This window comes from Carcharodon carcharias, chromosome 21 (assembly GCF_017639515.1).
Source record: "Carcharodon carcharias isolate sCarCar2 chromosome 21, sCarCar2.pri, whole genome shotgun sequence".
Taxonomy (NCBI): domain Eukaryota; kingdom Metazoa; phylum Chordata; class Chondrichthyes; order Lamniformes; family Lamnidae; genus Carcharodon; species Carcharodon carcharias.
The window spans coordinates 91,142,874-91,163,162 of record NC_054487.1 but is presented as its reverse complement, the minus strand read 5'-3'; the positions used below and the strand labels follow the sequence as shown (position 1 = coordinate 91,163,162).

The window sequence follows — 20,289 nt, the reverse complement described above, 5'->3', positions numbered from 1 at the left end:
TCCCTGTTTCATTATTTCCCTGTTTCACTGTTTCATTGTTTCCCTGTTTCACCATTTCCCTGTTTCAGTGTTTCCCTGTTTCCCTGTTTCAGTGTTTCCCTGTTTCCCTGTTTCAGTGTTTCTGTGTTTCCCTGTTTCAGTATTTCACTGTTTCCCTGTTTCAGTGTTTCTGTGTTTCCCTGTTTCACTGTTTCCCTGTTTCAGTATTTCACTGTTTCCGTGTTTCACCATTTCCCTGTTTCATTGTTTCCCTGTTTCCCAGTTTCATTGTTTCCCTGTTTCTCTGTTTCCCAGTTTCATTGTTTCTCCGTTTCCCTGTTTCAGTGTTTCTGTGTTTCCCTGTTTCACTGTTTCCCTGCGTCAGTATTTCACTGTTTCAGTGTTTCACTGTTTCCATGTTTCATTGTTTCCCTGTTTCCCAGTTTCATTGTTTCCCTGTTTCTCTGTTTCCCAGTTTCATTGTTTCCCTGTTTCACTGTTTCCCTGTTTCAGTGTTTCTCCGTTTCCCTGTTTCCCTGTTTCAGTGTTTCTGTGTTTCTCTGTTTCACTGCTTCCCTGTTGAATTGTTTCCCTGTTTCACTGTTTCCGTGTTTCACTGTTTCCCTGTTTCCAAGTTTCATTGTTTCCCTGTTTCACTGCTTCCCTGTTTCACTGTTTCTCTGTTTCATTGTTTCCCTGTTTCCCTGTTTCCCTGTTTCACTGTTTCCCTGTGCCAGTGTTTCCCTGTTTCTATGTTTCTACGTTTCCCTGTTTCATTGTTTCCCTGTTTCAGTATTTCCCTAATCCCCTGTCCCGCTGTTCCCCTGTTCCACTGTTTCCCTTTTACCCTGTTCCTCTGTTTTCCTGTTTCCCTGTTCCCTTGTTCTCCTGTTTCGCTTTTTCCCTGTTCCCCTGCTTCCCTGTTCCAATGTTTCCCTGACCCCCTGTTCCCCTGTCCCCCTGTTCCCCTGTTCCACTGTTTCCCTTTTCCCCAGTTTCCCTGTTCCCCTGTTCCACTGTTTCCCTTTTCCCCATTTCCCCTGTTTCCCTGTTCCCCTGTTTCCCTGTTCCCCAGTTTCCCTGTTTTACTGTCCCCCTGTTTCCCTGTTTCCCTGTTTCCCTGTTTCCCTGTCCCCCTGTTCCCCTGTTCCACTTTTTCCCTGTTCCCCTCTTCCCCTCTTCCGCTGTTTCACTTTTTCCCTGTTCCCCTGTTCCCCTGTTTCCCTGTTTCCCTGTCCCCCTGTTTCCCTGTTTCACTTTTTCCTTATGCCCCTATTCCAGTGTTCATCTGTTCCCCTGTGCCGCTTTTTCCTTGTTCCCCTTTTCTCCTGTTCCACTGTTTCGCTGTTCCCATGTTCCCCTTTTTCCCTGTCTCCCTGTTCCCCTGTTGCCCTGTTCCCCTGTTCCACTGTTCCCCTGTTTCCCTGTTTACCTGTTCCCTGTTCCCCTATTCCACTGCATCCCTGTCTCCCCATTCCCCTGTTCCCCTTTTCCCTGTCTCCCCTGTTTCCCCCTTTCCCTATTTCCCTGTTTCCCTGTTTCCCTGTTCCCCTGTTCCACTTTTTCCCTGTTACCATTTTTCCCTGTTCACCTGTTCCCCTGTTCCACTATTTCCCTGGTCCCATGTTCCCCTGTTTCCCTGTCTCCCTGTTCCCCTGTTTCCCTGTTCCCCTGTTCTCATTTTCCCTTTTTCCACTGTTCCACTGTTTCCCTGTTCCCCTGTTTCCCTCTTTCCCTGTTCCCCGGGCCACTTTTTTCCTGTTCCTCTTTTCCCCTGTTACACTGTTTCCCTTTTCCCCTGTTTCCCCGTCTCCTTATTCCCCTTTTCCCCTTTTCCCTGTGCCCCTGTTCCCCTGTTTCCCTGTTTCCTTGTCCCCCTGTTCCCCTGTCCCCCAGTTCCATTGTTCCACTGTTTTGCTTTTTCCCTGTTCCCCTGTTTCCCTGTTTCCCTGTTCCCCTGTTTCCCTGTTTCACCATTTCCCTGTTTCATTGTTTCCCTGTTTCATTATTTCCCTGTTTCACTGTTTCATTGTTTCCCTGTTTCACCATTTCCCTGTTTCAGTGTTTCCCTGTTTCCCTGTTTCAGTGTTTCCCTGTTTCCCTGTTTCAGTGTTTCTGTGTTTCCCTGTTTCACTGTTTCCCTGTTTCAGTATTTCACTGTTTCCGTGTTTCACCATTTCCCTGTTTCATTGTTTCCCTGTTTCCCAGTTTCATTGTTTCCCTGTTTCTCTGTTTCCCAGTTTCATTGTTTCTCCGTTTCCCTGTTTCAGTGTTTCTGTGTTTCCCTGTTTCACTGTTTCCCTGTTTCAGTATTTCACTGTTTCAGTGTTTCTGTGTTTCCCTGTTTCACTGTTTCCCTGCGTCAGTATTTCACTGTTTCAGTGTTTCACTGTTTCCATGTTTCATTGTTTCCCTGTTTCCCAGTTTCATTGTTTCCCTGTTTCTCTGTTTCCCAGTTTCATTGTTTCCCTGTTTCACTGTTTCCCTGTTTCAGTGTTTCTGTGTTTCCCTGTTTCACTGTTTCAGTGTTTCTGTGTTTCCCTGTTTCACTGCTTCCCTGTTGAATTGTTTCCCTGTTTCACTGTTTCCGTGTTTCACTGTTTCCCTGTTTCCAAGTTTCATTGTTTCCCTGTTTCACTGTTTGTCTGTTTCCCTGTTTCACTGCTTCCCTGTTACATTGTTTCCCTGTTTCAGTGTTTCCATATTCCCCTCTACTCCTGTTCCCCTTTTCCACTGTTCCCCTGTCCTCCTGTCCCCCTGTTCCCCTGTTTCATTGTTTCCCTTTTCCCCTGTTCCCCTGTTTCCCTGTTTCACTGTTTCCCTGTTTCATTGTTTCCCTGTTTCCCTGTTTCCCTGTTTCACTGTTTCCCTGTGCCAGTGTTTCCCTGTTTCTATGTTTCTACGTTTCCCTGTTTCATTGTTTCCCTGTTTCAGTATTTCCCTAATCCCCTGTCCCGCTGTTCCCCTGTTCCACTGTTTCCCTGACCCCCTGTTCCCCTGTCCCCCTGTTCCCCTGTTCCACTGTTTCCCTTTTCCCCAGTTTCCCTGTTCCCCTGTTCCACTGTTTCCCTTTTCCCCATTTCCCCTGTTTCCCTGTTTCCCTGTTCCCCTGTTTCCCTGTTTCACTGTTTCCCTGTTTCATTGTTTCCCTGTTTCCCTGTTTCCCTGTTTCACTGTTTCCCTGTTTCATTGTTTCCCTGTTTCCCTGTTTCCCTGTTTCACTGTTTCCCTGTGCCAGTGTTTCCCTGTTTCTATGTTTCTACGTTTCCCTGTTTCATTGTTTCCCTGTTTCAGTATTTCCCTAATCCCCTGTCCCGCTGTTCCCCTGTTCCACTGTTTCCCTGACCCCCTGTTCCCCTGTCCCCCTGTTCCCCTGTTCCACTGTTTCCCTTTTCCCCAGTTTCCCTGTTCCCCTGTTCCACTGTTTCCCTTTTCCCCATTTCCCCTGTTTCCCTGTTTCCCTGTTCCCCTGTTTCCCTGTTCCCCAGTTTCCCTGTTTTACTGTCCCCCTGTTTCCCTGTTTCCCTGTCCCCCTGTTTCCCTGTTCCACTTTTTCCCTGTTCCCCTCTTCCCCTCTTCCGCTGTTTCACTTTTTCCCTGTTCCCCTGTTCCCCTGTTTCCCTGTTTCACTTTTTCCTTATGCCCCTATTCCAGTGTTCACCTGTTCCCCTGTGCCGCTTTTTCCTTGTTCACCTTTTCTCCTGTTCCACTGTTTCGCTGTTCCCATGTTCCCCTTTTTCCCTGTCTCCCTGTTCCCCTGTTCCCCTGTTCCAGTTTTTCCCTGTTCCCCTTTTCCCCTGTTCCACTGTTCCCCTGTTTCCCTGTCTCTCCTGTTTCCCTCTTTCCCTATTCCCCTGTTTCCCTGTTTACCTGTTCCCCTGTTCCCCTATTCCACTGCATCCCTGTATCCCCATTCCCCTGTTCCCCTTTTCCCTGTTCCCTTGTGTCCCTGTTCCCCTGTTTCCTGGTTCCCCTGTTTCCTTGTCCCCCTGTTCCCCTGTCCGCCTGTTCCGCTGTTCCACTGTTTCCCTGTTTCCCTGTTCCCCTGTTTTGCTTTTTCCCTGTTCCCCTGTTTCCCTGTTCCCCTCTTCCACTGTTTCCCTTTTCCCCTGTTTCCCTGTTCCCCTGTTTCCCTGTTTCCCTGTTTCCCTGTTTCCCTGTTTCATTGTTTCCCTGTTTCATTGTTTCCCTGTTTCATTGTTTCCCTGCTTCACCATTTCCCTGTTTCATTGTTTCCCTGTTTCCCTGTTTCATTGTTTCCCTGTTTCATTGTTTCCCTGTTTCCCTGTTCCATTGTTTCCCTGTTTCCCTGTTCCATTGTTTCCCTGTTTCACTGTTTCGCTGTTTCACCATTTCCCTGTTTCACTGCTTCCCTGTTTCATTGTTTCCCTGTTTCACTGTTTCAGTGTTTCAGTGTTTCCCTGTTTCACTGTCCTCCTGTTCCCCCGTGCCCCTGTTCCACCGTTTCCCTTTTCCGCTGTTCCCCTGTTCAACTGTTTCGCTTTTTCCCTTTTCCCCTGTTCCTCTGCTTCCCTGTTCTATTGCTTCCCTGTCCTCCTGTTCCCTGTCCCCTCCACTGTTTCCCTTTTCCCTTGTTCCACTGTTCCCCTGTTTCCCTGTCTCCCCTGTTTCCCCCTTTCCCTATTTCCCTGTTTCCCTGTTCCCCTGTTCCACTTTTTCCCTGTTACCATTTTTCCCTGTTCACCTGTTCCCCTGTTCCACTATTTCCCTGGTCCCATGTTCCCCTGTTTCCCTGTCTCCCTGTTCCCCTGTTTCCCTGTTCCCCTGTTCTCATTTTCCCTTTTTCCACTGTTCCACTGTTTCCCTGTTCCCCTGTTTCCCTCTTTCCCTGTTCCCCGGGCCACTTTTTTCCTGTTCCTCTTTTCCCCTGTTACACTGTTTCCCTTTTCCCCTGTTTCCCCGTCTCCTTATTCCCCCTTTCCCCTTTTCCCTGTGCCCCTGTTCCCCTGTTTCCCTATTTCCTTGTCCCCCTGTTCCCCTGTCCCCCAGTTCCATTGTTCCACTGTTTTGCTTTTTCCCTGTTCCCCTGTTTCCCTGTTTCCCTGTTTCCCTGTTCCCCTGTTTCCCTGTTTCACCATTTCCCTGTTTCATTGTTTCCCTGTTTCATTATTTCCCTGTTTCACTGTTTCATTGTTTCCCTGTTTCACCATTTCCCTGTTTCAGTGTTTCCCTGTTTCCCTGTTTCAGTGTTTCCCTGTTTCCCTGTTTCAGTGTTTCCCTGTTTCCCTGTTTCAGTGTTTCCCTGTTTCAGTATTTCACTGTTTCCGTGTTTCACTGTTTCCGTGTTTCATTGTTTCCCTGTTTCCCAGTTTCATTGTTTCCCTGTTTCTCTGTTTCCCTGTTTCAGTGTGTCTCCGTTTCCCTGTTTCCCTGTTTCAGTGTTTCTCCGTTTCCCTGTTTCCCTGTTTCAGTGTTTCTGTGTTTCCCTGTTTCCCTGTTTCAGTGTTTCCGTGTTTCACTGTTTCCCTGTTTCCAAGTTTCATTGTTTCCCTGTTTCACTGTTTCCCTGTTTCAGTGTTTCTCCGTTTCCCTGTTTCCCTGTTTCAGTGTTTCTGTGTTTCCCTGTTTCACTGCTTCCCTGTTGAATTGTTTCCCTGTTTCACTGTTTCCGTGTTTCACTGTTTCCCTGTTTCCAAGTTTCATTGTTTCCCTGTTTCACTGTTTGTCTGTTTCCCTGTTTCCCTGTTCCCCTGTTTCCCTGTTTCCCTGTTCCCCTGTTCCCCTGTTTCCCTCTTTCCCTGTTCCCCTGTTTCCCTCTTTCCCTGTTCCCCTGTTCCCCTGTTTCCCTGTTCCCCTGTTTCCCTGTTTCCCTGTTCCCCTGTTCCCCTGTTTCCCTGTTTCCCTGTTCCCCTGTTCCCCTGTTTCCCTGTTCCCCTGTTTCCCTCTTTCCCTGTTCCCCTGTTCCCCTGTTTCCCCTGTTCCCCTGTTTCCCCTGTTCCCCTGTTCCCCTGTTCCCCTGTTTCCCTGTTCCCCTGTTCCCCTGTTTCCCCTGTTCCCCTGTTTCCCCTGTTCCCCTGTTCCCCTGTTCCCCTGTCCCCCTGTTCCCCTGTTCCCCTGTTCCCCTGTTTCCCTCTTTCCCTGTTCCCCTGTTCCCCTGTTCCCCTGTTCCCCTGTTCCCCTGTTTCCCTGTTTCCCTGTTCCCCTGTTTCCCTGTTTCCCCTGTTCCCCTGTTTCCCTGTTTCCCTGTTTCCCTGTTCCCCTGTTTCCCTGTTCCCCTGTTCCCCTGTTTCCCTGTTTCCCTGTTCCCCTGTTTCCCTGTTTCCCCTGTTCCCCTGTTTCCCTGTTTCCCTGTTCCCCTGTTTCCCTGTTTCCCCTCTACTCCTGTTTCCCTGTTCCCCTGTTTCCCTGTTCCCCTGTTTCCCTGTTTCCCCTATTCCCCTGTTTCCCTGTTTCCCTGTTTCCCTGTTTCCCTGTTCCCCTGTTTCCCTGTTTCCCCTCTACTCCTGTTTCCCTGTTCCCCTGTTCCCCTGTTTCCCTGTTCCCCTGTTCCCCTGTTTCCCCTCTACTCCTGTTTCCCTGTTCCCCTGTTCCCCTGTTTCCCTGTTCCCCTGTTTCCCTGTTTCCCCTCTACTCCTGTTCCCCTGTTCCCCTGTTTCCCTGTTTCCCCTCTACTCCTGTTTCCCTGTTTCCCTGTTCCCCTGTTTCCCTGTTTCCCCTCTACTCCTGTTTCCCTGTTCCCCTGTTCCCCTGTTTCCCTGTTTCCCCTCTACTCCTGTTCCCCTGTTCCCCTGTTTCCCCGTTCCCCTGTTCCCCTGTTCCCCTGTTCCCCTGTTTCCCCTCTACTCCTGTTCCCCTGTTCCCCTGTTCCCCTGTTCCCCTGTTCCCCTGTTTCCCTGTTCCCCTGTTTCCCTGTTTCCCCTGTTCCCCTGTTCCCCTGTTTCCCTGTTTCCCTGTTTCCCTGTTCCCCTGTTCCCCTGTTTCCCTGTTTCCCTGTTTCCCTGTTCCCCTGTTCCCCTGTTTCCCCTGTTCCCCTGTTTCCCTGTTTCCCTGTTTCCCTGTTCCCCTGTTTCCCTGTTTCCCCTCTACTCCTGTTTCCCTGTTCCCCTGTTCCCCTGTTTCCCTGTTTCCCCTGTTCCCCTGTTTCCCTGTTTCCCTGTTTCCCTGTTCCTCTGTTTCCCTGTTTCCCCTCTACTCCTGTTTCCCTGTTCCCCTGTTCCCCTGTTTCCCTGTTCCCCTGTTCCCCTGTTTCCCCTCTACTCCTGTTTCCCTGTTCCCCTGTTCCCCTGTTTCCCTGTTTCCCCTCTACTCCTGTTCCCCTGTTTCCCTGTTTCCCTGTTCCCCTGTTTCCCTGTTTCCCTGTTCCCCTGTTCCCCTGTTCCCCTGTTTCCCTGTTTCCCCTCTACTCCTGTTCCCCTGTTTCCCTGTTTCCCTGTTCCCCTGTTTCCCTGTTCCCCTGTTCCCCTGTTCCCCTGTTTCCCCTCTACTCCTGTTCCCCTGTTCCCCTGTTCCCCTGTTTCCCTGTTTCCCTGTTCCCCTGTTTCCCTGTTTCCCCGTTCCCCTGTTCCCCTGTTCCCCTGTTTCCCTGTTTCCCCTCTACTCCTGTTCCCCTGTTCCCCTGTTCCCCTGTTTCCCTGTTCCCCTGTTTCCCTGTTTCCCTGTTCCCCTGTTTCCCTGTTCCCCTGTTTCCCTGTTTCCCTGTTCCCCTGTTTCCCTGTTTCCCCTGTTTCCCTGTTCCCCTGTTCTCCTGTTCCCCTGTTTCCCTGTTTCCCCTGTTTCCCTGTTCCCCTGTTTCCCTGTTTCCCCTGTTTCCCTGTTCCCCTGTTCTCCTGTTCCCCTGTTCCCCTGTTCCCCTGTTCTCCTGTTCCCCTGTTCCCCTGTTCTCCTGTTCCCCTGTTCCCCTGTTTCCCTGTTCCCCTGTTTCCCTGTTCCCCTGTTCCCCTCTTTCCCTGTTCCCCTGTTTCCCTGTTCCCCTGTTTCCCTCTTTCTCTGTTCCCCTGTTTCCCTGTTTCCCTGTTTCCCTGTTCCCCTGTTTCCCTCTTTCTCTGTTCCCCTGTTCCCCTGTTTCCCTGTTTCCCTGTTCCCCTGTTTCCCTGTTCCCCTGTTTCCCTGTTCCCCTGTTCCCCTGTTTCCCTCTTTCTCTGTTCCCCTGTTCCCCTCTTTCCCTGTTCCCCTGTTCTCCTGTTTCCCTGTTCCCCTGTTTCCCTGTTCCCCTGTTTCCCTGTTTCCCTGTTTCCCCTCTACTCCTGTTCCCCTGTTCCCCTGTTTCCCTGTTTCCCTGTTTCCCTGTTCCCCTGTTTCCCTGTTTCCCTGTTGCCCTGTTTCCCTGTTTCCCCTGTTTCCCTGTTCCCCTGTTTCCCCTGTTTCCCTGTTCCCCTGTTCTCCTGTTCCCCTGTTCCCCTGTTTCCCTGTTCCCGTGTTCTCCTGTTCCCCTGTTCTCCTGTTTCCCCGTTCCCCTGTTCCCCTGTTCCCCTGTTCCCCTGTTTCCCCTCTACTCCTGTTCCCCTGTTCCCCTGTTCCCCTGTTCCCCTGTTCCCCTGTTTCCCTGTTTCCCTGTTCCCCTGTTTCCCTGTTTCCCCTGTTCCCCTGTTTCCCTGTTTCCCTGTTTCCCTGTTTCCCTGTTCCCCTGTTCCCCTGTTTCCCTGTTTCCCTGTTTCCCTGTTCCCCTGTTCCCCTGTTTCCCCTGTTCCCCTGTTTCCCTGTTTCCCTGTTTCCCTGTTCCCATGTTTCCCTGTTTCCCCTCTACTCCTGTTTCCCTGTTCCCCTGTTCCCCTGTTTCCCTGTTTCCCCTGTTCCCCTGTTTCCCTGTTTCCCTGTTTCCCTGTTCCCCTGTTTCCCTGTTTCCCCTCTACTCCTGTTTCCCTGTTCCCCTGTTCCCCTGTTTCCCTGTTCCCCTGTTCCCCTGTTTCCCCTCTACTCCTGTTTCCCTGTTCCCCTGTTCCCCTGTTCCCCTGTTTCCCTGTTTCCCCTCTACTCCTGTTCCCCTGTTTCCCTGTTTCCCTGTTCCCCTGTTTCCCTGTTTCCCTGTTCCCCTGTTCCCCTGTTCCCCTGTTTCCCTGTTTCCCCTCTACTCCTGTTCCCCTGTTTCCCTGTTTCCCTGTTCCCCTGTTTCCCTGTTTCCCTGTTCCCCTGTTCCCCTGTTTCCCCTCTACTCCTGTTCCCCTGTTCCCCTGTTCCCCTGTTTCCCTGTTTCCCTGTTCCCCTGTTTCCCTGTTTCCCCGTTCCCCTGTTCCCCTGTTTCCCTGTTTCCCCTCTACTCCTGTTCCCCTGTTCCCCTGTTCCCCTGTTTCCCTGTTCCCCTGTTTCCCTGTTTCCCTGTTCCCCTGTTTCCCTGTTCCCCTGTTTCCCTGTTTCCCTGTTCCCCTGTTTCCCTGTTTCCCCTGTTTCCCTGTTCCCCTGTTCTCCTGTTCCCCTGTTTCCCTGTTTCCCCTGTTTCCCTGTTCCCCTGTTTCCCTGTTTCCCCTGTTTCCCTGTTCCCCTGTTCTCCTGTTCTCCTGTTCCCCTGTTCCCCTGTTCTCCTGTTCCCCTGTTCCCCTGTTCTCCTGTTCCCCTGTTCCCCTGTTTCCCTGTTCCCCTGTTCTCCTGTTCCCCTGTTTCCCTGTTTCCCTGTTCCCCTGTTTCCCTCTTTCTCTGTTCCCCTGTTCCCCTGTTTCCCTGTTTCCCTGTTCCCCTGTTTCCCTGTTCCCCTGTTTCCCTGTTCCCCTGTTCCCCTGTTTCCCTCTTTCTCTGTTCCCCTGTTCCCCTCTTTCCCTGTTCCCCTGTTCTCCTGTTTCCCTGTTCCCCTGTTTCCCTGTTCCCCTGTTTCCCTGTTTCCCTGTTTCCCCTCTACTCCTGTTCCCCTGTTCCCCTGTTCCCCTGTTTCCCTGTTCCCCTGTTTCCCTGTTTCCCTGTTCCCCTGTTTCCCTGTTCCCCTGTTTCCCTGTTTCCCTGTTTCCCTGTTCCCCCTGTTTCCCCTGTTTCCCTGTTCCCCTGTTCTCCTGTTCCCCTGTTTCCCTGTTTCCCCTGTTTCCCTGTTCCCCTGTTTCCCTGTTTCCCCTGTTTCCCTGTTCCCCTGTTCTCCTGTTCTCCTGTTCCCCTGTTCCCCTGTTCTCCTGTTCCCCTGTTCCCCTGTTCTCCTGTTCCCCTGTTCCCCTGTTTCCCTGTTCCCCTGTTCTCCTGTTCCCCTGTTTCCCTGTTTCCCTGTTCCCCTGTTTCCCTCTTTCTCTGTTCCCCTGTTCCCCTGTTTCCCTGTTTCCCTGTTCCCCTGTTTCCCTGTTCCCCTGTTTCCCTGTTCCCCTGTTCCCCTGTTTCCCTCTTTCTCTGTTCCCCTGTTCCCCTCTTTCCCTGTTCCCCTGTTCTCCTGTTTCCCTGTTCCCCTGTTTCCCTGTTCCCCTGTTTCCCTGTTTCCCTGTTTCCCCTCTACTCCTGTTCCCCTGTTCCCCTGTTCCCCTGTTTCCCTGCTTCCCTGTTTCCCTGTTCCCCTGTTCCCCTGTTTCCCTGTTCCCCTGTTTCCCTGTTTCCCCTGTTTCCCTGTTCCCCTGTTCTCCTGTTCCCCTGTTTCCCTGTTTCCCTGTTTCCCTGTTCCCCTGTTTCCCTGTTTCCCCTGTTTCCCTGTTCCCCTGTTCTCCTGTTCCCCTGTTCCCCTGTTTCCCTGTTCCCCTGTTCTCCTGTTCCCCTGTTCTCCTGTTCCCCTGTTCCCCTGTTTCCCTGTTCCCCTGTTCTCCTGTTCCCCTGTTCTCCTGTTCCCCTGTTCCCCTGTTCTCCTGTTTCCCTGTTTCCCTGTTCCCCTGTTCCCCTGTTTCCCTGTTCCCCTGTTCCCCTGTTTCCCTGTTCTCCTGTTCCCCTGTTCTCCTGTTCCCCTGTTCCCCTGTTTCCCTGTTCCCCTGTTTCCCTGTTCCCCTGTTCCCCTCTTTCCCTGTTTCCCTGTTCCCCTGTTTCCCTCTTTCTCTGTTCCCCTGTTCCCCTCTTTCCCTGTTCCCCTGTTCTCCTGTTTCCCTGTTCCCCTGTTTTCCTGTTCCCCTGTTCCCCTCTTTCCCTGTTCCCCTGTTTCCCTGTTTCCCTGTTCCCCTGTTTCCCTCTTTCTCTGTTCCCCTGTTCCCCTGTTTCCCTCTTTCTCTGTTCCCCTGTTCCCCTCTTTCCCTGTTCCCCTGTTCTCCTGTTTCCCTGTTCCCCTGTTTCCCTGTTCCCCTGTTCCCCTCTTTCCCTGTTCCCCTGTTTCCCTGTTTCCCTGTTCCCCTGTTTCCCTCTTTCTCTGTTCCCCTGTTCCCCTCTTTCCCTGTTCCCGTTTCCCTGTTCCCCTGTTTCCCTCTTTCTCTGTTCCCCTGTTCCCCTGTTTCCCTGTTTCCCTGTTCCCCTGTTTCCCTCTTTCTCTGTTCCCCTGTTCCCCTGTTTCCCTGTTTCCCTGTTCCCCTGTTTCCCTGTTCCCCTGTTTCCCTGTTCCCCTGTTTCCCTGTTCCCCTGTTTCCCTCTTTCTCTGTTCCCCTGTTTCCCTGTTCCCCTGTTTCCCTGTTTCCCTGTTTCCCTGTTCCCCTGTTTCCCTCTTTCTCTGTTCCCCTGTTTCCCTGTTCCCCTGTTTCCCTGTTTCCCTGTTTCCCTGTTCCCCTGTTTCCCTGTTCCCCTGTTTCCCTGTTCCCCTGTTCCCCTGTTTCCCTCTTTCTCTGTTCCCCTGTTCCCCTCTTTCCCCTGTTCCCCTGTTCTCCTGTTTCCCTGTTCCCCTGTTTCCCTGTTCCCCTGTTCCCCTCTTTCCCTGTTCCCCTGTTTCCCTGTTTCCCTGTTCCCCTGTTTCCCTGTTCCCCTGTTCCCCTGTTTCCCTCTTTCTCTGTTCCCCTGTTCCCCTCTTTCCCTGTTCCCCTGTTCTCCTGTTTCCCTGTTCCCCTGTTTCCCTGTTCCCCTGTTCCCCTCTTTCCCTGTTCCCCTGTTTCCCTGTTTCCCTGTTCCCCTGTTTCCCTGTTCCCCTGTTCCCCTGTTTCCCTCTTTCTCTGTTCCCCTGTTCCCCTCTTTCCCTGTTCCCCTGTTTCCCTGTTTCCCTGTTTCCCTGTTCTCCTGTTTCCCTGTTCCCCTCTTTCCCTGTTCCCCTGTTCTCCTGTTTCCCTGTTTCCCTGTTCCCCTGTTTCCCTGTTCTCCTGTTTCCCTGTTCCCCTGTTTCCCTGTTCCCCTGTTCCCCTGTTTCCCTGTTCCCCTGTTTCCCTGTTTCCCTGTTCCCCTGTTTCCCTGTTCCCCTGTTCCCCTGTTTCCCTCTTTCTCTGTTCCCCTGTTCCCCTCTTTCCCTGTTCCCCTGTTCCCCTGTTTCCCTGTTTCCCTGTTTCCCTGTTCTCCTGTTTCCCTGTTCCCCTCTTTCCCTGTTCCCCTGTTTCCCTGTTCCCCTGTTCCCCTGTTCCCCTGTTTCCCTGTTCCCCTGTTTCCCTGTTTCCCTGTTTCCCTGTTTCCCTGTTCCCCTGTTTCCCTGTTTCCCTGTTCTCCTGTTTCCCTGTTCCCCTCTTTCCCTGTTCCCCTGTTCTCCTGTTTCCCTGTTTCCCTGTTCCCCTGTTTCCCTGTTTCCCTGTTCCCCTGTTCCCCTCTTTCCCTGTTCCCCTCTTTCCCTTTTCCAGCTGCTGTGAAGCTGCAGCCTGGGAAAAAGAGAACAAAGCATCTGTGACATCACAGGAGCCGTTAAGCTGATTGCCCGGTAAGTCTCAGTCCTCGGAGCAGCGTGTGAGAAACCAGCTGTGGACAGGTGAGTTCAGGTAGATCTATAAATATGAAGAACTAAAACTTCAAAATAATAAACTAAAATTTGAAAACTTTACAATTATAATCAATCAATAAAAATAGAAAAACAATAAAAATAATTTAAATTAACATTTCAAACACATACTTTGTAGTTAAGCATATAACATTTCGTTGCCTGTGGTACTAGCATTCAATAGACACAGTAAATTTTAGCATACATAGGAAAAAGTAATTAAAGTAAATTAAGTAAATAACATAAGTTACAATTCCAGGACAGGTGTTAAGTTGCATCTGTGGGATGTGGGAGCTTTTGGACGTCAAGGCGATCCATGGCAAACATGTCTGCAGGAAGTTTAAGCAGCTTGAGGAATCATTGACCTGGAAGCCAAAATGTAGACACTACACTACAAAAGGGAGGGGGAGAAGTACCTGGATACCTTGTTCCAGAAGACAGTCACAACTCTTAGAAGAGGGTCAGCTGTTTTGGTCAGCAGTGAGGGACAGGAAGATGTGACTGTCAGTGAGGCAGGTAAAGGGACCGAGCAGACAGTGGGGGAGGAGCCTCAGACTTTGCAATTGTTAAACAGGTTTGAGGTGCTCACAACCTGTGTGGATGAAAGCGAGGTCTGCAAAGTGGATGAGCTGACTGGCCATGGCACTGTGGTACAGGAAGCCGTTCAATTGGGGGGAGCAAACAGGAATGTAGAGGTAGTAGGGGACAGTATAGTCAGAGGGATTGACACTGTTCTCTGCAGCAAAGAGCAAGAGTCCAGATGGCTGTGTTGACTGTCTGGTGCTCAGGGCTGGAGAGGAATTTGCAGTGGGAGGGGGACAATCCACTTGTCATGGTCCATGTAGGTACCAATGACATAGGTAGAACTAGGAATGAGGTTCTGCAGAATGAGGATTATTACGTAAGCCACGTGAAAGTGTCATAGGCCAAATTAGACCAGAGAGAAGAATGACTGGCTCAAAGGCTGGGAGGGAGAAGGGGGTTCGAGTGGTGGGGCACTGGCACCAGTACTGGAGAAAGTGGGAACTGTACTGTTGGGATGGTTTACACCTGAACCATGCTGGGATGAGTGTCCTCGCAAATCGCATAACCAGGGAAGTAGAGAGGGCTTTAAACTAAACAAGAGGGTGAGGGATCAAGCTTGGGTAGAGGGAGCAATTCAAGGTGTAGCGTCAAGATAGGAGAGCAAAATAGTAATATGAGAAATAAGGATCAGAGGATGGCAGGAAGGGACAGAGAGAAAAAACCTAAGAATACATCAACAGTCAAGACTAGATGTTACAAAGGTAACAAAAAGACAAAACTGAAGACTCTCTATCTTAAGGCACGCAGCATTCATAACAAAGTAAATGAATTGATGGCCCACATTGAAGTAAATAAATGTGATCTGATAGCAATTACAGAGATGTGGCTGCAGGACAACAAAGATTGGGTCCTTCATATTGAGGGGTACATGATATTCAAGAAGAACAGGAAACTTAGGTAAAGGTGGAGGGGTAGCACTGTTAATCAAAGAGGGCACTGGTGCAATAGTTCGAGATGATCTTGGTTCAGGAAATCAGGATATAGAATCGGTTTGGGAGGAGATGAGGAATAGTAGGAAGAAAACTCATAGTGGGACTGGTCTACATGCCCCCTAACAGTAACCACAGGGTAGGACAAAATATTCAAGAGAAAAGTGTAAATAAGGTGAGTGTTGATCCTCTAGAGAGTGACAGTCGGGAGTTAATAGTTGATAATAAGGAAATGGCGGAGGAAATGAACAAATATTTTGCTTCTGTCTTCACTATAGAGGATACAAAAACATTCCAGTAGTAGCTGCAAATCAGGAAGTGAGCAGGGGAAAGGAACTTGATGAATTTGAAATCACCAGGGAAACGGTACTGAGCAAACTGATGGAGCAGCGGCTGGCGAGTCTCCGGGTCCCAATGGACTTCATCCTAGGGCCTTAAAAGAGGTGGCTAATGAGGTAGTCGATGAGCTCGTGTTAATTTTCCAAAATTCGCTAGATTCTAGAAAGTTTCCATCAGACTGGGAAGTAGTAAATATAACCCCTCTATTCAAGAAGGGAGGGAGGCAGAAAACAGGAAACTATAGGCCAGTTAGCTTGACGTCTGTCGTGGTCAAGTTATTAGAATAGATCATCAAGGAGGTTATAGCTGGGCGCTTATAAGAGCTCAAAGCAATGGGGAAGAGTCAGCGTGGTTTTGTGAAAGGAAATTCATGTTTAACCAATTTATTGGAGTTTTTTGAAGGAGTAACATGCACAGTGGATTAAGGGGAGCCTGTAGATGTACTGTATTTGGATTTCCAGAAGGCATTTGATAAGGTGCCATTTCAAAGATTATTGTGGAAATTAAAAGCACATGGTGTAGTGGGTAACATATTAACATGGATAGAAGATTGGCTGGCTGGCAGAAAGCAGAGAGTATGCATAAATGGGTCTTTTTCTGATTGGCAGGATGTGACGAGTGAAGTCCCACAGGTGTCTGTGCTGGAACCTCAACTTTTTACGATTTACATGATTTAGCTGAGGGGAGTGAAGACATGGTAGCTAAATTTGCAGATTTGCAGAAAAGGAGGGAGAGAGGAAATTTCAACTGAAAATGTTGGCAGTTAAAAAAGAGACACCAGGAGGTGAGGAAGGACTGATCTCCAGAGTACAACCCAATGGGGAGATGTTTAAATTTGTACAAGCTCTTCCAAAGTTTGAGGAAAAAGAAATTGTAGCATTATTTATTTCATTTGAGAAGATAGCTAAACAGATGAAATGGCCACAGGAGTACTGGACATTATTGTTACAGTCTAAGTTGGTGGGTAGAGAGCATGAGGTATATGCTCCGCTATCTGAAGAGGTATCGGTGAATTATGATGTGGTGAAAAAGGCTATTTTGGGTGCATATGAGTTGGTTCCTGAAGCATACAGGCAGACATTTAGGAATATGAGAAAACAGCCTGGGCAAACTTATACTGAGTTTGAGAGAGTAAAACAAAGTAACTGTGACCAGTGGATATGGGTATTAAAAATAGAGACAACATATGCAGCTCTTGGGGAAGTAATTCTTTTGGAAGAATTTAAAGACTCAATTCCTTCGGTAGTGAAACCTCATGTGGATAAACAGGGTTGATTCTGTAAGGCAAGCAGCAGAGATAGCTGATGATTATGAGTTGGTTCATAGAGCTAAACCTTTTCTCCATCACCCTTTCAAATTGAAAAAGGCTAGAAAGTGGGAAGGTGAAAGGAAGGTAGGTAGTCAGGGAAGAGCAGGAGTAGCTGGAAATTCCTAGGAAGTTTTTTCTCATAATAAACAGGAAGGTGCTGATGGTAGGAGTGACATTTGAAAGTTGAGGAATTTTTATTGAAATAAAGTGTGGCACATAAAGTCAATGTGTTGGAAATTACAGGAAAAATCTGTTGGAATTATTGGGGTACAGAAAAGGTCTGGAAGTAAAAGAGCTGTGGGTTCTGAGGTTCAGACACAGGAGAAACCAGTGGTTTGTGTACAGGTGAAACAGGGAGAATCAGTGAAAGGTAAAGAAGTGGGACTGTGTTCACAGTTTACCCAAGAGGCAGGCTGCAGAAATGTTTCAGGATTTTGTATGTGAAGGGAAAGTACTTCCATGGGGAGAATTTTCAGCACGACGGGTAGGCTGTGTGGGAATGGGCGCAGGGTCGATTGCCGCCCGTGATCGGCTCCATGCCACCATGTTCTGTGGGCGGGACAATTAGCTGGCGCAGGGTGAGCTGTGTCAGGAGGCAATGGGCAGCGCCAGGACTCCAATGACCGCCGGGTCCAATGGTGACCTGGGGCGTGTTTAAAATCCGTGCACACGGCCTTCCAAAGGCTGTCAACGATGGCGCACAGAAGGTTCCGGAGAGCGCACTCGGAGAGCAGGCCAGGCAGGACGGCAGGTCAGTGGGGCATTGTGCCCTGAGCATCTCAGATCAGTGTCTCGCTGCCCTCCTTGAGGAGATGGCAGCGCGGTGCAAATTCATTGTGTTAACAGACGGGAGGAGGGCCCCCTGACATCACAGAATCACAGTGCAGAAGAGGACCTTCGGCCCATCGAGTCTGCACCGACACGTGAGAAACACCTGACCTACCTACCTAATCCCATTTACCAGCACTTGGCCCATAGCCTTGAATGTTATGATGTGCCAAGTGCTCATCCAGGTACTTTTTAAAGGATGTGAGGCAACCCGCCTCCACCACCCTCCCAGACAGCGCATTCCAGATCGTCACCACCCTCTGGGTAAAAAAGTGGTTCCTCACATCCCCCCTAAACCTCCTGCCTCTCACCTTGAACTTATGCCCCCTTGTGACTGACCCTTCAACTAAGGGGAACCAGCTGCTCCCTGTCCACCCTGTCCATGCCCCTCATAATCTTGTACACCTCGATCAGGTCGCCCCTCAGTCTTCTCTGCTCCAACAAAAACAACCCAAGTCTATCCAACCTCTCTTCATAACTTAAATGTTTCATCCCAGGCAACATCCTGGTGAATCTCCTCTGCTCCCCCTCCAGTGCAATCACATCCTTCCTATAATGTGGCGACCAGAACAGCACACAGTACTCCAGCTGTGGCCTCACCAAGGTTCTATACAACTCCAACATGACCTCCCTACTTTTGTAATCTGTGCCTCGATTGATAAAGGCAAGTGTCCCATATGCCTTTTTCACCACCCCACTAACATGCCCCTCCGCCTTCAGAGATCTATGGACACACACGCTAAGGTCCCTTTGTTCCTCAGAACTTCCTAGTGTCATGCCGTTCATTGAATACTTCCTTGTCAAATTACTCCTTCCAAAGTGCATCACCTCACACTTTTCAGGGTTAAATTCCATCTGCCACTTATCTGCCCATTTGACCATCCCGTCTATATCTTCCTGTAGCTCAAGATACTCAACCTCACTGTTAACCACCCGGCCAATCTTTGTGTCATCCACAAACTTACTAATCCTCTCCCCCACATAGTCATCTATGTTGTTTATATAAATGATGAATAATAGGGGATCCAGCACAGATCCCTGTGGTATGCCACTGGACACTGGCTTCCAGTCACTAAAGCATCCTTCTGTCATCACCCTCTGCCTCCTACAACTAAGCCAATTTTGAATCCACCTTATCAAATTACCCTATATCCCATGTGCATTTGCTTTCTTTATAAGTCTCCCATTTAGGACCTTGTCAAAGGCTTTGCTGAAATCCATATAAACTACATCAACTGCACTACCCTCATCTACACACCTGGGCACCTCCTCAAAACATTCAATCACACTTGTTAGGCATGACCTCCCTCTGACAAAGCCATGCTGACTATCCCTGATCAAACCTTGCCTCTCCAAGTGGAGATAGATTCTCTCCTTCAGAATTTTCTCCAATAGTTTCCCTACCATTGACGTGAGATTCACTGGCCTGTAGTTCCCTGGCTTATCTCTACAACCCTTCTTAAATAGCGGAACCACATTAGCTGTTCTCCAGTCCTCTGGCACCTCCCCCGTGGCCACAGAGAGATTAAAAATTTGGGTAAGAGCCCCTGCGATCTCCTCCCTTGCCTCCCTCAGCAGTCTGGGACACAAATCATAAGGACCTGGAGATTTGTCCACTTTTAAGCCTGCCAGCACCTCTAATACCTTGTCACTCCCCATATTAATTTGCTTAAGAACCTTGCAGTCTCTCTCTCCCCGAGTTCGATACCTTCATCCTCATTCTCTTGGGTGAAGGCGGATGTGAAGTGTTCATTCAACACTCTAGCGATGTCCTCTGCCTCCACCCATAGATTGCCCCCTTGGTCCCTTATGGGCCCTGGTTATCCTCTTCCCATTGATATACTTAGAGAATATCTTAGGAATTTCCCTACTTTTACCAGCCAGAGCTTTCTTATATCCCCTCTTTGCTCTCCTAATTGCTTTCTTAAGCTCCACCCTGCACTGCCTGTACTCCACTAATGCCTCTGCTGATTTGCTTCCCTTGTACCTGCTAAAAGCCTCTCTTTTCCTTCTCATCGCATTCTGAATATCTCTGGTCATCCATGGTTCTCTGGGCTTGTTACTCCTTCCTATTACCCTAGAGGGAACATGTTGAGCCTGTACCCTCCCCATTTCTTTTTTGAACACCCCCCACTGTTCCTCTGTAGATTTCCCCACAAGTAGCTGTTCCCAGTCTACCTTGGCCAGATCCTGCCTTATTTTACTAAAATCCACTCTTCCCCAATCCAAAACATTTTTTTGCAACTTGTTGATTTCTTTGTTCATAACAAACGTAAATTGTACCATGTTATGGTCGCTATCACTAAAATGCTCCTCCCCCACCACCTCAACCACCTGTCCGGCTTCATTCCCTGAATTAGGTCCAACAATGCACCATCCCTTGTTGGACCCTCTACATATTGACCTAAAATGTTCTCCTGTACACATTTCAAGAAATCCACTCCATTCAAGCCCTTAACACTATGTCTATCCCAATTAATGTTGGGAAAGTTGAAATCACCTAATATAATTATCGTATTGTTATTGTTTTTACACAGCTCCACACATTGTGCACATATTTGCTCCTCAATTTCATGCTGAATATCTGGGGGTCTATAATAAACACCTAACAATGTGGCTGCCCCTTTTGCTATTCCTAAGCTCTACCCACAAAGTTTCATTCGATACCCCCTCCAAGATATCATCTCTCCTTACTGCAGTAACTGACTCCTTAACTAATAATGCAATGCCTCCTCCTGTTTTACCCCCTCCCCTGTCTCACCTGAAGATTCTATATCCTGGAATGTTGAGCTGCCAATCCTGCTCTTCCCTCAACCATGTCTCAGTGATGGCTACTATATCACAATTCCACCCTTAACTCATCCGTTTTACCTGTAATACTCCTGGCATTAAAGTAGAGGCCATCCAGCCTTGCCTTACTCCCTTGAAACTTAATGCAGCTGTACTTCCTCTGACTTGATTGTTTTACTGTATTATGATGTGTCCCTATTCTGCTAACATTCTGTGTCCTCTCCCCCTGCTGAATTAGTTTAAACTCCTCCCAACAACACTAGCAAACTCAACCACAAGGTTGTTAGTCCCGCACTGGTTCAGATATAGGCCATCCCACTTGTACAGGTCCCACCTTCCCCAGAAACGATTCCATTGATCCAGGAATCTAAAACACTCCCTCCTGCATCAACTCTTAAGCCACATATTTAGCTGCACTATTCTCCTATTTCTGAGCTCGCTAGCACGTGGCACTGGGAGTAATCCAGAGATTACAACCCAAGAGGTCTTGATTTTTAGTCGATTGCCTAACTCCCTGAATCCTTGATGCAAGACCTCAACCCTCTGTCTACCTATGTCATGGGTACCAACATGTACCATGACGTCTGCCTTATCACCCTCCCCCTTCAGGATGCCCTGCAGCCGTTCAGTGACATCCTGGACCCTGGCACCAGGGAGGCGACATACCATCCTGGAGTCATGTTGATGGCCACAGTAGCGCCAATCTGTTCCCCTGACTATAGAATCCCCTATTACTATTGCTCTTCCTCCCTTCCTCCCCTCCTGTACAGACAGGCTGCTTGTGGTGCCAGAAGCTTGGCTCTGTCCACAATCCCTGGAGGAACCAGCACCTTCATCAGCCTCCAAAATGGAATATCGATTTGCAGGCAGGA

General features: G+C 49.4%; 1 protein-coding gene across 1 annotated transcript in view; it reads left to right on the top strand.

The window, feature by feature from the left end:
* Window positions 1–12,573, top strand: part of LOC121293086 (pleckstrin homology-like domain family A member 1) — a 77,876-nt gene extending 65,303 nt beyond the window's left edge. The window contains exon 3 of the mRNA XM_041215683.1: window positions 12,504–12,573. Coding sequence (XP_041071617.1) covers window positions 12,504–12,573 — 70 coding nt within the window. The remainder of the gene's footprint in view (window positions 1–12,503) is intronic.
* Window positions 12,574–20,289: the final 7,716 nt, after the last annotated feature.